The sequence below is a fragment of the Gossypium hirsutum genome, chromosome D11 (genome assembly GCF_007990345.1).
Source record: "Gossypium hirsutum isolate 1008001.06 chromosome D11, Gossypium_hirsutum_v2.1, whole genome shotgun sequence".
Taxonomy (NCBI): Eukaryota; Viridiplantae; Streptophyta; class Magnoliopsida; order Malvales; family Malvaceae; genus Gossypium; species Gossypium hirsutum.
Genome location: NC_053447.1, coordinates 71,735,064 through 71,750,401, shown reverse-complemented (window position 1 = coordinate 71,750,401; position 15,338 = coordinate 71,735,064). Strand labels below are relative to the sequence as shown.

At 37.6% G+C, this 15,338-nt stretch overlaps 2 protein-coding genes across 2 annotated transcripts; both read left to right on the top strand.

The window, feature by feature from the left end:
• The first annotated feature begins 1,109 nt into the window (after positions 1–1,109).
• LOC107952326 (putative disease resistance protein RGA4) lies at positions 1,110–4,210 on the top strand. The gene is made up of 4 exons (XM_041104481.1): positions 1,110–1,214; positions 2,437–3,051; positions 3,146–3,614; positions 4,155–4,210. Exons 1-4 carry the CDS (start codon positions 1,110–1,112, stop codon positions 4,208–4,210), a joined length of 1,245 nt encoding a protein of 414 aa, XP_040960415.1.
• A 691-nt stretch (positions 4,211–4,901) lies between these two features.
• LOC107952325 (putative disease resistance protein RGA4) lies at positions 4,902–14,316 on the top strand. The gene is made up of 4 exons (XM_041104480.1): positions 4,902–7,776; positions 12,977–13,629; positions 14,142–14,151; positions 14,240–14,316. The coding sequence occupies exons 1-4, from the start codon at positions 4,902–4,904 to the stop codon at positions 14,314–14,316; spliced, it is 3,615 nt and encodes a 1,204-aa protein (XP_040960414.1).
• The last annotated feature ends 1,022 nt before the right edge of the window (positions 14,317–15,338 follow it).

The window sequence follows — 15,338 nt, the reverse complement described above, 5'->3', positions numbered from 1 at the left end:
TATGTTAAAAGAAAAAAGAATGGGCAGTAAAGATTACCTAAAGTACTATCTAAACAGCAGCTGCCAGCAGGTGTAAGAGGAGATGGACAACCTGCCAATTATCATATATAATGTCAGTGATTCCTCTTCTACAAAATCCATCTCTCTTAATTCGAGCAATGAGGCATTGATGATAGAGCCGTGGAGTGAATCATAAGTTTCCTTCTATGGACTAAGCCAGTAGGAAATAGTATCGCACCAGCATTTGACACAGGTGTGTGAGGCATTGATTTATTGGCTTTTGATGTCTTTGATCTATTCTTTATCCTTCCTCCTTTAGCATATACAGGTAACCCCCGGACTGCTTGTCCATTGGCTAGACTCAACATCATTTTTGTCTGCTGCGCTTTTCCTTTTTAATTGCTGAGAAAAATCAGCACTATTTCAAAGAGAAAACATCAAAAGAACTAACACCCATCAAGCTTTCTTCATATAGAGCACGGCATTAAATGTTCAGCTTTAAACTAAGAATGGAGCAGCATAACATAACCTTCCTCTCTTACTATATCATTTATATTACATAAAACAAACATACTATCAATAGCAATTATATTTGATAGTACTAAAACTTAGGTTTCTCAAATTAAGGCATCAAAATGTTCAAATCATCAAGTTTTGGACATTGGATGAAGCCAGCATTCATTCAATTTCAACTTAGTACAGCAAACGAGCACTTTAATCTACCAAAATTCCACTATATCATCAAATACATCATCACAAACGGAAATACCTCACATATTAAAATACAGACATCACAATTTCACTGCAGAAACAAATAATGCTACTCATAATTTATCCCCTAAGAAACTTAGCCACCATGAAAAGCTCTATTTATGAACAGACCAAAAGATCACACACACACACAAAAAAATAATAATAATAATAAGGGAAGAAGAAAAGCAAATGACATTAAGCGTTAAGTGAGAGTACAATTCTCATCAAAATTGAAATAATATACTACTAATTACATGATAGCCACCGTTTTCAAAAGAGAATTTTTGAACTCACTAATGATCTCACAACACTTGCTTCAACTTCTTGATCGGCGACGATTCCACGACTATTACTAGATGAAAATCTGTGATGATCATCGGGATGAACAAACGGCGGCTTCGTCGAATCGAAGGCCAGGTGACGACGTATCAGCGGAACAACCGGAGGAACCGTCGAAGCTGGTACTGTTGAAGCCGTAGGAGGAGGTTGATATGGCAGCGTGAGACCATCCCGGACATGGAGGTTTATGATATCAAGGGGAAACGAGGTGGGTATAATTGCAATAGGGAAATAGGAAGAGAGAGAAAGTACGGGTTTTAGTTCGGACATTAGAGAGAAGAGTAGAAAAGGAGGAAAAGAGAGGGAATCTTTTGAATATAATTGTAAGTTAATGTGCCAATTTAATTTGTTTTTACCTTTTTAAACTCTTACTTTTTGCAGTTTTTCAATTTCATCCTAAAATAAAATTCAAATATATAAGTACCGGTACTATAGGGACTGAATACAAATTAGTTCCTCTATCATTAAATGGTTAATTTATTACTTGTACTAATAAAATTGATCAAATAAAGTTAAATTATAATAAAGTCAACATTTATTTTATAAAAAATATATTGAAATTTGTTAATTCTATTAATGTCAAATCATTTCATTGTACTCTGAAGTTTATAGTGATTTTATTTCTAGACAAAGCTCACAAATGTAGGATGAGTTCTGAACAGCGTAAACATTTTGATTGTGTTCTTTATTCTCTATTTTACTTTTGTGTGCGTTAACTTAAAAAAAAAACATTTTTCTTCTTCGAGGTTTCAAATAATACTCCAACACATGGAAACACAACTGATTATCAGGCAATCTTGTGTACATTATGTAAGACTATCATTTAATGAAAACGTTTCAGTACCTAATGATTGGTTGAATTTTTAGCATAGCTCCCTTCAGTTACCAAATGTTGAGGATACAAATATGGATGCCCTGCACTTTTAGCTTATTACAAAACAACTAAACCTAGATCCAATGTCTTCTTTATCTTCCATTAACTTTTGTATTTTAGGAATTTTGTTTTCGTTGAAACGGAAAATTTTGGGTAAAATTAATATTATATGAATAAAGTTAATTTAGTTCAACAACTCAAGCATTGGGAGAAGAGATGTCTATATATATGTTGAATTTGTACCTTGTGAGCTATTTTCAACAAGGAAAATATAATATTTAGTCTCTAATAATATTACGTTAAATTAATGCTTTTTATTTAATTATACTACTTGGTGGGTGGATGGTAATATCTGTAAGTATACTCATTCTCATTTTACTCCTCCTCTTGCAGTAACCCAACACTTCTTTGCTTGATTTCTGTTTGAAACAGCAATGGCATAAGCAATTGCATTCGACCTCGCCCTACAGCTTATTACTAAATTGAGCTCTCGTGCGCTCTCTCAAATTAGACTGTGTTGGAATGTCAAAAATGACCTCGACAACTTCAAAAGCACTGTCTCTACAATCAAAGCTGTGCTTCTTGACGCAGAAGAGCGATCCGTGACCAGCCAACTCGTCAAAGATTGGCTTGAAAAGCTGAAAGATGTACTTTACGATGCTGACGACTTGCTCGATGATTTCTCTACTGAAGCTTTGCGGAAAGATCTATTGGGTGGGAACAAGCTGACGAAAGAGGTACGCCTTTTCTTCTCGAGCTCAAACCAGTTTGCTTACGGTCTCAAAATGGGTCGGAAAATTAAGACCATTAAGGCTAGGTTGATTTCAATTGGAAGTGAAGCCAAGGCGTTCAACTTGGTAGAGCGTGACCGTCCCATGGAAATCTCTTTCATGACTAAAAAGAGGCAGCTAACGCACTCTTCTGTGCCTAAAGATAAAATAATAGGGAGGGGCGATGATAAAGCAGCTCTTCTAAAACTCGTGTTAGAGTTTGAAAGTGAAGAGACTGTTTACATCATTCCAATTGTGGGGTTTGAAGGGTTAGGGAAGACTGCTTTGGCTCAGTTTGTCTATAATGATGGAATGGTCAAAAATCATTTTGAGTTGATGATATGGGTGTGTGTTTCAGATGTTTTTGATGTCAAAATAATTGTAGAAAACATGATCAAATCTGCAACAGGCAAAGCACCTGATCAAAATCTCGAAATGGACCAATTGCAAAAACAACTTCGGGAAAAAATTGGTGGGAAAAAAATATTTGCTTGTTTTGGATGACATTTGGAATGAGGAGTGGGAAAAATGGGTTAGTTTAAAAGAGTTATTAGTAGGTGGGGCTAAAGGAAGTAGGATAATAGTAACTACTCGCTCTTTAGGAGTAGCAAAGATTACTAGTAAATGTCAGCCTTATGTTCTGAAAGGCTTGTCTGATAATGATGCTTGGTCTTTGTTCAAAGAGATAGCATTTGAACAAAGATCTGCAGACTCAACAGATTCAGGCTTTGTGGAAATAGGAAAGCTGATTTTGGAAAGGTGTTGTGGAGTTCCCTTAGTCATAAGGACGATAGCTGGTACGTTATCTTTCAAAGAAACTAAAAGTGAGTGGCTTTCTTTTAAAGATAACGAACTTGCTAGAATATCTCAGAACGAAGGTGAGATATTACCTACACTTAAGTTGAGTTATGATCATCTCTCATCCCATTTGAAGCATTGTTTTGCTTATTGTCGACTATATCCAAAAGATCATGAAATTGATGTACAAACACTTGTTCAATTTTGGATTGCACAAGGTTTTGTAAAGCAATTGAATCCAAAGTCAATCTTTTGTGGAGATCGGATTTGGATATTTTAAAGATTTAGTTGAAAGAAGTTTCTTTCAAGAGGTCGAAGAATATGGAATTGGGGATATGAGATGTAAAATGCATGATTTAATGCATGACCTAGCTGAATCAGTAGCAGGGATGGAGAGTAGTATTATAGATTCAAATAAAATTGCAAGTGATATTGGTGAAAAATGTCGCCACATATCAATTAATCCTTCATTAATTCCTTTGTTTAAGGGAAAAAAGTTGTGAACCTTATTACAGTATCATAACAATTTTTCTCCAAATTTGAGCGAAGAAACTTGGGATTTTGTAATTGCAAATTGTAGATGCTTGCGTGTATTAGATTTGTATTGTTTACGTATTCAGATGATTCTCCCAAAGAGTATTTGCAAGATTCAGAATTTGCTAGCCCTGAAACTTGACTGGTGTACTGGCTTGAAGAATTGCCAAAGAAGATTGAAAAATTGGTGAATCTTACCCATCTTTCTTGTTGCTATTGTTGGGAATTAACTCATATGCCACGTGGAATAGGGAAGCTTTGTCAACTGCTTTAGTTTCACAAGGAGGACACTATAATCTTTGATCACTGCATCAAAGAGCTCACAAGATGCTTGATTCTTTTGTTTCTGCTGAGGTCAAATGGGTGAAACGTGGTTGTAATAAATTAGCCGATTCTTTTTATAATTGGGCTCTATCTAAATGTTATAATTTGTCTTTTGAGATGGATTATTCTAGCGATATTTATAACATTATAATTTATGATGCAACTTAAAATGAGGTAGTGACTTTTGGGCCTCAATCTTTTTCTCTTTTCTTTCATAGCTTTTTCATTACTTTCAATTATTTGTAAGGCTCCACATTGTGCAGACCGCCCCAAGTGTCATCATCCCAACTTTGTCTCCATTGAGAAGTTTGACAATTTCCCACCAATCAACATGACTTTAACATGGAGGGACCATTTCCCACCAATCAACATTACTTTTTATTTTATTATACTACTTGCTGGGTGGATGGATCCACATCTGTGTTTCATCTTGTTGGAATCATTCTCATTTTAGTCCTCCTCTTTCACTAATCAAACATTTCTTGCCTTGATTTCAGTTTGAACCAACAATGGCCGAAGCAATTACTTTCGATATTGCCGCAGAGCTCATTATTAAGTTGAGCTCTCGTGCTCTCTCTCAAGTTGGGCTGTGGTGGAATCTAAAACATGACATCCAGGACCTCAAACGCACTGTCTGTCAAGTCAAAGCTGTGCTTCTTGACGCAGAAGAGAAATCGGTGACCGACAATCTCGTCAAAGTTTGGCTTGAAGAGCTGAAAGATGTACTTTATGATGCCGACGACTTGCTCGATGATTTCTCTACTGAAGCTTTGCGGAAAGATCTATCGGGTGGGAACAAGCTGACGAAAGAGGTACGCATTTTCTTCTCAACCTCAAACCAATTTGCTTATGGTCTCAAAATGGGCCGGAAAATGAAGGCCATTAAGGCGAGATTAGCTTCAATTGAAAGGGAGGCCAACACTTTTGGCTTCATTCCGCGTGATCGCCCCGCGAAAACCTCTTTCATGACTAAAAGGAGGCAGCAAACGCACTCTTTTGAGCGTGACGATGACATAATAGGGAGGGATGATGATAAAGCAGCTCTTCTAAAACTCGTGTTGGAGTTTCAAAGTGAAGAGAATGTTTATATCATTCCAATTGTGGGGTTTGGAGGGTTAGGGAAGACTGCTTTGGCCCAACTTGTCTATAACCATGAAATGGTCAAAAATCATTTTGACTTGACGATGTTTGCGTGTGTTTCAGATGATTTTGATGTGAAAGTTATTGTAGCAAACATTATCAAATCTGTGACTAATCAAGCACCTGATCAAAATCTTGAAATGGATCAATTGCAAACACAACTTCGAGATAAAATTGATGGAAAAAAATATTTGCTTGTTTTGGATGACATTTGGAATGAGGACCCAGAAAGGTGGTCTAGGCTAAAGAAGTTATTGATGGGTGGGGCTAAAGGGAGTAGGATAATAGTAACTACTCGATCTCTAAGGGTAACGGAGATAACTAATAAATGTCAATCCCATGTTTTGAAATTGAAAGGCCTGTCTGATGATGATGCTTGGTCTTTGTTCAAAAGGATAGCATTTGAGCAAGGATATGCAGACTCAACAAATTCAGCCTTTGTGGAAGTAGGGAGACAGATTTCGGGCAGGTGTGGTGGGGTTCCCTTAGCCATAAGGACGATAGCTGGTACATTATCTTTGAAGAAAACTGCAAATGAGTGGCATTCTTTCAAAGAAAATGAACTTGCTAAAATATCACAAATTGAAGGAGAAATTCTACCTGCACTGAAATTGAGTTATGATCATCTCCCGTTTCATTTGAAGCATTGCTTTGCTTATTGCCGATTGTATCCAAAAGATTACAGAATTAGAGTACAAGCGCTTGTTCAATTATGGATTGCACAGGGTTTCATAAAGCAATTGAATCAAAGTCAATCTCTCGAGGAGATCGGGTTTGGGTATTTTAAAGATTTAGTTGAAAGAAGTTTCTTCCAAGAAGTAGGAGAAAGATATCCATGGGAAGGGCTAACATGTAAAATGCATGATTTAATGCATGATGTAGCTGAATCAGTAGCAGGGATGGAGAGTAGTATTGTAGATTCAAATAAAATTGCAAGTGATGTTGGTGAAAAATGTCGCCACATATCAATTAATCCTTTATTAATTCCTTCATTAATTCCTTTGTTTAAGGGCAAGAAGTTGCGAACCTTGTTACATTTTCAAGACAACAACGATCAAAAATTGAGTGATGAAACTTGGGATTTGATAATTGCAAATTGTGGATGCTTGCGTGTATTGAAATTGGATTCTATGGGTATTCGAAAGATTTCACCCTCCATTTGTAAGTTGAAACATTTGAGGTACCTTGATCTTTCTTCCAATTACAATATTAAGATTCTCCCAAAGAGTATTTGCAAGATTCAGAATTTGCTAGCGCTGAAACTTGACTGGTGTGATGGGCTTCAAGAATTGCCAAAGAAGATTGAAAAATTGGTGAATCTTACCCATATTGGGTGTGAAGGCTGTTTGAGTTTAACTCATATGCCACGTGGAATAGGGAAGCTGACTTCACTTGAGACGTTAAGCATGTTTGTAGTGGATAAAGATGGGTCCCATGGCGGTGCAGATCTAAGTGAATTGAGACTGCTTAACAACTTAAGGGGAGAGTTAAGAATAACAAATTTGGGATTCGTAAAAAATGCAAAAGAGAAGTTTAAGGCTGCTAATTTGAAAGAGAAGCAACATTTGAGATCGTTGCTTTTAGAATGGAAATTTTATTTTGATTTTAACGATGATGAATATGATGATGATAAATCACTTGAAGACCTCCAACCCCATCCTAATCTCAAGGAGCTCTGTATTCGAGGATGGAGGAGTGATGCGAAGTTTCCAAGTTGGCTTTCTTTTCTAACAAATCTCGTTTATATGACAATACATCAGGGTAATTTCAAACAAATCCCGTCCTTTGTGCAATTTCCTTGTCTTAAAGGGCGGGTGATTTCTAATTTAACTGAGTTGGAGTACATGGATGATAATAGCCCAAAAGGAAGTCAAGGAGAACCACAATCATTCTTCCCATCACTTAAGCATCTTTCGCTCCGGTACTGTCCGAATATGATGAGTTGGTGGAGGACGACAAAACCAATCGATGATGATTCCAACGAGGACGACACAACAGTTATGGGAACATCAACCATGGGATTTCCTTGTCTTTCCTCTTTAACAATTGAAAATTGCCCTTTGACATCAATGCCGCTGTATCCATCACTCGATGAAGATCTAATGTTGTCGAATACCAGTTCAAGGCCGTTAAAGCAGACTATCAAGATGAACATCAATGCTAAGGCCCCATTAACTTCAACCTCTTCTCTTCCACTCTCCAAATTGAAATCTTTCGATGTACACAAGTGTTGCGCGGAAGCGTGTGAAAGAGTAAAATTATTGTACTAAAAAATCACACTAAGTTCAATTCCCAGGAAAGAGAGGTGGATCACGAGGATCACTTAAGTACCAAGTCTTTCCTAGCCAGAATATCCCTCTATCGTAATTTAATAGCACAATAAATCACTACAATCAAATTCACAAAATATGAACAATAAATAGTAAAGAACACCAGAATTTTAACGAGGTTCGGCAAATCTTGCCTACGTCCTCGGGCACTACCAAATATATTTCACTCCAAAAATACAAGTGAAACTTTACAAATAGGGAGAGAGAACAATGCCTTAAGTAGAGAATGGCAAATGTGGGATGATGAGAATGAGCAATGGTTGGCCTATTTATAGTTGAGATTCAAGGGCCACCTTGCAAAGTCACTATTCACTTAGGGACCAAAAATTGCTATTTTCCCATGCCCAACACTAAATAAATATTTGGTGCCCATAACTTTGACCTTTCCAAAGTATGGGTAGGTATGGGAAAGGTATGGGCAAAGTATGGGGTATATTCTAATAATCTCCACCTTGAAGATTTGATTAGGATAATCTTATCTTCACACAATTCTTTCTGCTTTTGACAACAATACTTGATAGTGCCTTCTTCAACTGTTAAACTTGCAGGATATTAATCAAGTTCAAACAATGTTCGAACTTGGTTGCTGTTACCACCTTGGTCTTCATATCTGCGGGATTATCTGCAGTCTTGATCTTCTGAAGATAAATTTTCCCCTCTTCAATAATTTCCCGCACAAAATGGAATCGTACGTCGATATGTTTTGTACGTGCATGATAGACTTGATTCTTTGCTAAATGAATAGCACTTTGACTATCACAATACACGTTAATATGCTCCTGAACCAACCCCAAGGTTTTAGCCATACCTTGTAACCAAACAGCCTCCTTTACAGCCTCTGTTACAGCCATGTACTCGGCTTCTGTGGTTGATAATGCAACTGTAGACTGTAGTGTAGACTTCCAACTTATTGGTCCTCTAGCAAGTGTAAACACATAACCGGTGGTTGATCTTCGCTTGTCCAAATCACCGGCATAGTCAGAATCAACGCACCCAATAACACCTTTACCAAGTGTATTATCCTGCTTGAACAGTAATCCAACATCTACGGTCTTCTGAATATACCGTAGAATCCATTTCACAGCTTGCCAATGTCCTTTTCCAGGATTATGCATATACCTGCTCACTATACTAACTGCCTGTGAAATGTCGGGTCTTGTACACGCCATTGCATACATCAAGCTACCCACTGCATTAGAATACGGAACTTGCAACATGTATTCTTGTTCCGTATTCGTCGAAGGAGATAGTTGTGCAGAAAGCTTGAAATGAGAAGCCAACGGGATACTTACAGGTTTTGTCTGCTCGTTCATGCCAAACTGCTGTAGTACCTTTTTCAAATACTACTTCTGAGACAAGCTAACTCTATCATGAGCTCTATCCCTCCATATTTCCATGCCGAGAATCTTTTTAGCTTCTCCTAGATCTTTCATCTCAAACTCGAGATTGAGTTGAGTCTTCAATCTTTCAATCTCAACTTTACTCTTAGATGCTATTAGCATATCATCAACATATAAGAGCATGTATATGAAAGTTCCTTCTTGTAGCTTCTGAAAATACACGCAATGATCAAATTTACTTCTTGTGTACCTTTGCCCTTTCATGAACTGATCAAATCGCTTGTACCACTGCCTCGGAGATTGCTTCAATCCATAAAGCGACTTTGTCAGTTTGCAAACCCAAATTTCTTTTCCAGCAACCTTGAATCCATCTGGCTGAGTCATATAGATTTCCTCTTCCAAATCACCGTGTAAAAACGCGGTCTTCACATCAAGCTGAACTAGTTCAAGATCATATTGCGCAACCAAGGCTAGCAAAATCCGAATAGACGAATGCTTCACAACTTGAGAAAACACTTCATTGTAGTCTATTCCTTCTTTCTGAGCGTAACCCTTTGCTACTAATCTAGCCTTGTATCGAATTTCATTTTTATCAAGAAATCCTTCCTTCTTTGCATATACCCATTTGCATCCAATTGCCTTCTTTCCCTTGGGTAGTGTCACCAACTCCCAGGTCTTATTTTTATGAAGAGACTGCATTTCTTCATTCATTGCTTGCTTCCACTTTACACCATCAGGGTTACTTATTGCTTCTGTGTAAGTAGAAGGAACATCATCATCTGCAATTGGAAGTGCATAGGCCACTATATCATCAAAGCGAGCAGGCTTACGAATCTCTCTTCTTGGCCTCCTATATGCAATTGAATCTTGTTGCTGTAGAGGTTCTTGGGTAGGAACCCCTTCATCATTTGTCCCTTCAATATTAGCTGGATCATCGTTAACCTTTTCAAGCTCCACCTGCTGCAAAGTACTACTGGTTTTGCCATCCTTTTGTGAATCCTTGTACTTTAACGTGGTTGATTCATCAAAAGTCACATCTCTACTGAAAACAATCTTCCTTGTATCAGGACACCAGAGACGATATCCTTTTACTCCATCAGTTATACCCAAGAATAATGCTTTCTTTGCTCTTGGGTCTAACTTAGATTCTTTTACATGATAATATGCAGTAGAACCAAATACATGCAAAGAATCATAATCAGTAGCAGATTTACCAGTCCACATCTCCATAGGAGTTTTTCCATTTATTGCAGCTGATGGCAAACGGTTAATTAGATGGCACGCATATGTAACTGCCTCAGCCCAAAATTCTTTTCCCAATCCAGCATTGGACAACATACATCGAACTTTCTCCAGTATAGTTCGATTCATTCGTTCTGCCACCCCATTTTGCTGTGGTGTATCCCGAACAGTGAAGTGTCGCACAATGCCCTCATCTTGGCATACTTGTAGAAATGGATCGTTTTTGTACTCAGTACCATTATCTGATCGAAGTCGTTTGACCTTTCGACCAGTCTGAGTCTCCACCATCTTCTTCCATTTCAGAAATGCATCCAAAACTTCACTTTTTCTTTTCATTAGATACACCCATACTTTTCTTGAATAATCATCAACAAAAGTAACAAAATAGTGCATACCTCCCAAAGAAGCTACTTTGGTAGGTCCCCACACATCACTGTGAACGTAGTCCAGAATTCCTTTCGTATTGTGAATTGCTGGACCAAATTTTACCCTCTTCTGCTTGCCCAGAACACAATGTTCACAGAATTCCATTTTGCAAGAATTTGCACATTTCAATAAGCCTTGCTTCACCAATGTCTGCAAAGCTTTTTCACCAGCATGTCCCAATCGCATATGCCATAATCTGGTAGCCTCTGAATCTACATCTTTTGTAGAAACTGTTGATGTTGATCCAATAACTGTACTTCCATTTAAAAAATACAAGTTATTTCTTCTTGTGCCTTTCATCACCGTCAGTTGCCCAGCTACTACTTTTAGTAATCCATCTCTCAAAGTGATTGTGAGCCCTTTAGATTCTAGGGCACCTAATGAGATGAGATTTTTCTTCAGGCTAGGTACGTAGCGAACATCTGTCAAGACTTGGATTGAGCCGTCGTGATTCTTCAATTGGACTGTACCCACTCCCATTGTCTTACAAGCACTATCATTGCCCATAAGAACAATTCCACCTTTTAGCTCTTTAAGACTAGAAAACCAGTCCTTATTAGGACACATATGGTAAGTACATCCTGAATCCAAAATCCACTCATCCGTTTGACATGCCATTGCCATGCCAACCAAGCTAAAGTCTGACTCCTCATCATGCTCCGCTACACATACATTAGAAATAGCCTTGCCCTTTTGTAGCTTAGGACAATTCTTTTTCCAATGCCCCTTTTCACGGCAAAAGGCACATTCATCTTTGGCGGGTCTCCCTTTGGACTTTCCCCTTCTACCAGATTTGCTGCTGTGTGAACGACCTCTTACTGTTAAGACTTCTGCGGTTGTATCTCTGTGATCTCTTTTATCTTTCTTTCGAGTCTCAGATCTATACAACGCACTACAGACTGCATCAAATGTGATCGTGTCCTTCCCATGAAGCAATGTGGTGGTAAGATGATCATATTCATCAGGAAGGGAATTCAACAACAATAATGCCTTGTCTTCATCTTCAAATTTCTCATCCAAATTTAGCAAGTCTGCTAAAATTTTATTGAATGAGTTCACATGGTCATTCATCGACATACCGGGTGCATACGTGAATCGATAAAGTTTCTTTTTCATATAAAGCCTATTTTCAAGACTTTTCGTTAGAAACTTTTCTTCCAGTGTATCCCATAACTTCTTCGCTGATGTCTCCCTCATGACAGAGTACTTCTGCTCTTTGGCCAAACATAGGCGGATTGTACCACACGCCTGTCTATTGATCTTGGCCCACTCCTTGTCATCCATCTTGTCAGGTTTTTCTTCAAGGGCTATATCTAGCTCTTGCTGACATAAGACATCCAAGATCTCACATTGCCACATACCAAAATTATTGGTACCGTCAAATTTCTCTACTTCAAATTTTGCATTTGTCACAGTAGTCCTTGCTGATGACGATGCTGCTGCCATTTTTCTCCTCAATCCCAACTACTGTATACGTGAACAGTACCATATACGTGGATAGTGCCGTATACGTAAATAGTACTGTATACGTGAATAGTGCCGTATACGTGAATAGTACCGTAAACGGTCGTATTCCCCAAGTACGAATCTGGCTCTGATACCAATTGTTGCGCGGAAGCGTGTGAAAGAGTAAAATTATTGTACTAAAAATCACACTAAGTTTAATTCCCAGGAAAGAGAGGTGGATCACGAGGATCACTTAAGTACCAAGTCTTTCCTAGCCAGAATATCCCTCTATCGTAATTTAATAGCACAATAAATCACTACAATCAAATTCACAAAATATGAACAATAAATAGTAAAGAACACCAGAATTTTAACGAGGTTCGGCAAATCTTGCCTACGTCCTCGGGCACTACCAAATATATTTCACTCTAAAATACAAGTGAAACTTTACAAATAGGGAGAGAGAACAATGCCTTAAGTAGAGAATGGCAAATGTGGGATGATGAGAATGAGCAATGGTTGGCCTATTTATAGTTGAGATTCAAGGGCCACCTTGCAAAGTCACTATTCACTTAGGGACCAAAAATTGCTATTTTCCCATGCCCAACACTAAATAAATATTTGGTACCCATAAATTTGACCTTTCCAAAGTATGGGTAGGTATGGGAAAGGTATGGGCAAAGTATGGGGTATATTCTAATAACAAGATTGAGGGGTTGGACACTCACACGCTAGATGAGTGCCTGCAACATCTCACCAGCCTCAAAAGATTAACAATAAGAGATTGCAAGGAGGTTGATTTAGAGGGCATGCAATGGGAACCCCTTAAGAATACCTCTCATTTGAAGATTGATAATATTCCAAAGCTGGTGTCTCTCCCCATTTCTCTTCAACATCTTGTTCAATTGAAAACATTAGAAATTCGTGAATGCCATGGATTGAGGTCACTCTTTCCTGTGTTCCAACATCTCACTTTCCTTGAAGAGTTTGAAGTAAAGGACTGCAAGGATCTGGAGTTATCTGGAGCTGGCATCCAAATATTCCAAGATCATACAAGCCTACGCTCTCTATGGCTGGAAAATATTCCAAAGTGTCGGCATCTTCCGGAGTGGCCTCAACATCTAACAAATCTGCAAGGGCTTTATCTGGTTAATTTGCCCAATTTAACATCTCTTCTGGACGAGATGCGTTGCCTAACCAGTTTGGAGTATTTAAACATAGGAGAAATTCCTCAGTTGGTGGAAAGACGTCGGAAGGACATTGGCGCTGATTGGCATAAGATTGCTCACATCCCCAACATTGGGTTGATTCAGGTTGGTCCGTCCTTGTTATTTATTTATTTTGATGACCTTATCTTTTTTTGAAGAAAAATAAGAGTGGTATATTGAATCTCCAAGTCAGGGGTCTGATGCCATTTTTCATTGAAGTTGGATACAGTTAATTTCCTTGTTAAAATCCCTTTGTTTTCATCCTACTTTTTACTTATCATCTTTCATAATATTTTTGCTGATTTGTGCAGTAAGGCATTGCAGAAAGGCATTAGTGAACTTCAATCAATTTTATATGCATAAAAAGAGGTGCTAATTTATCTATTTGCTTTTTACTTTTAAATCATAAGAATAACTTGGGAATTGCTTCTAATAATTTAATTCTAAAAAATCATTGATGTGGAGAGAGAGGCCTATGAAGCCTTCAAAATGGTTGTACTATATGCTCTGCTTTCTTCATTGAAGCAGTTACCTATCATATCTTTATATATATTTATGTTTTCTCTTAACATATGCCAACTGATTAGTATCTTATATGGTACCTGTGATATTGACAGGCTTTTGGAGGTATTCAAATTCATAATATTTATTGATGCAGGGCAGTCTTTTAGCTGTTTGGAATTCCAGCCAAATTTGTTGTTGATGGTCCAAACAGGAAAAAAGGGAAGATGCTTCAGAATATTTGGTGGTGAGGTTGAAGTTGAGATTGCATCAAGTGTTAAGAGGGGTTAGGCTTAAATCATTTCTTTGTACTATGAAGTTCATATTGTATTCATCTTTGGGTAAGGCCCCGCAGATGTAGGACGAGTTTCGAACTGTGTAAACATCTTAATTGTACTCTTTATTTTCCTTGTTGCATTATACGTGTCAACTCAGAAAAAACACATTTATGTTTTTTTAGTGTTCGAAACAGCATTCAAATGCAGGATGCACAATTGATTATGAGACAACAATTTTTTTAGACAGTATTCCATGACTATGTTCAATTATGATGCTTGGATTAGGACTCTTCCAAAAGATGTCGATTTCCTGGCTGTATATACGTATGACTTGTGCGTTGATGCTTATGTTGGCACACATCAAACTACAAGTTGAATAACACATCTTGTATTATGTTGGCTAGACTCAACTTCATTTTTGTCTGCTGCGCTCTTCCTCTTTAATTGCTGAGAAAAATCAGCAATATTTCAGAGTAGTTCCAAGGGCTGGCAAAATTACAAGGTCCCTTAGTATTAGTATTTGTGCATGGTTATATCAAGATTAACAACCAACTGAAATGAAGGAAAGAGCATAAGTTTAACAAATGCATATGTAGGAGAGCTTGTATAAGAAAACTTACTGTTAGTAATAAGGACCATCAGAAAATGCTTCACTACTTGATTCAAAAGTTAATTCAGAAAGGCCGAAACTCAAAGAGATAAATGGCATGACAAAATCAAGTAAAGTAACTAGTAATTCACTTGTTATCGTGTTGAAGACAATAAGAAAAAGAATATAATATACGAACATAATTTTGCCTGACAAACTAGCAGTCATATTCTACATAAGGGGGAAACTATAGTGATAGACATTATGAATGTCAACTGAATCCTTTTTCAAACATCCATCAAAGGCAAAACATCAAAACAACTAACACCCATCAACCTTTCTTCATATAGAGCACGACATTAAATGTTCGCCTTTAAACTCTCTTACTATAGCATTTGTAGTACATAAAACTAACATACTATCAATTGCAATTATATTTGATCACT

Excerpts from the sequence above, each read along its gene's own strand:
- LOC107952326 (XM_041104481.1), top strand. The coding sequence starts at position 1,110 with ATGAAAATCTGTGATGATCATCGGGATGAACAAACGGCGGCTTCGTCG. Across the intron at positions 3,052-3,145 it reads TTGTCTATAATGATGGAATG|GCAAAGCACCTGATCAAAAT; the intron begins GTCAAAAATCAT and ends AATCTGCAACAG. Across the intron at positions 3,615-4,154 it reads TAGAATATCTCAGAACGAAG|ATGATTCTCCCAAAGAGTAT; the intron begins GTGAGATATTAC and ends TTACGTATTCAG.
- LOC107952325 (XM_041104480.1), top strand. The coding sequence starts at position 4,902 with ATGGCCGAAGCAATTACTTTCGATATTGCCGCAGAGCTCATTATTAAG. Across the intron at positions 7,777-12,976 it reads CAAGTGTTGCGCGGAAGCGT|GTATGGGAAAGGTATGGGCA; the intron begins GTGAAAGAGTAA and ends AAGTATGGGTAG.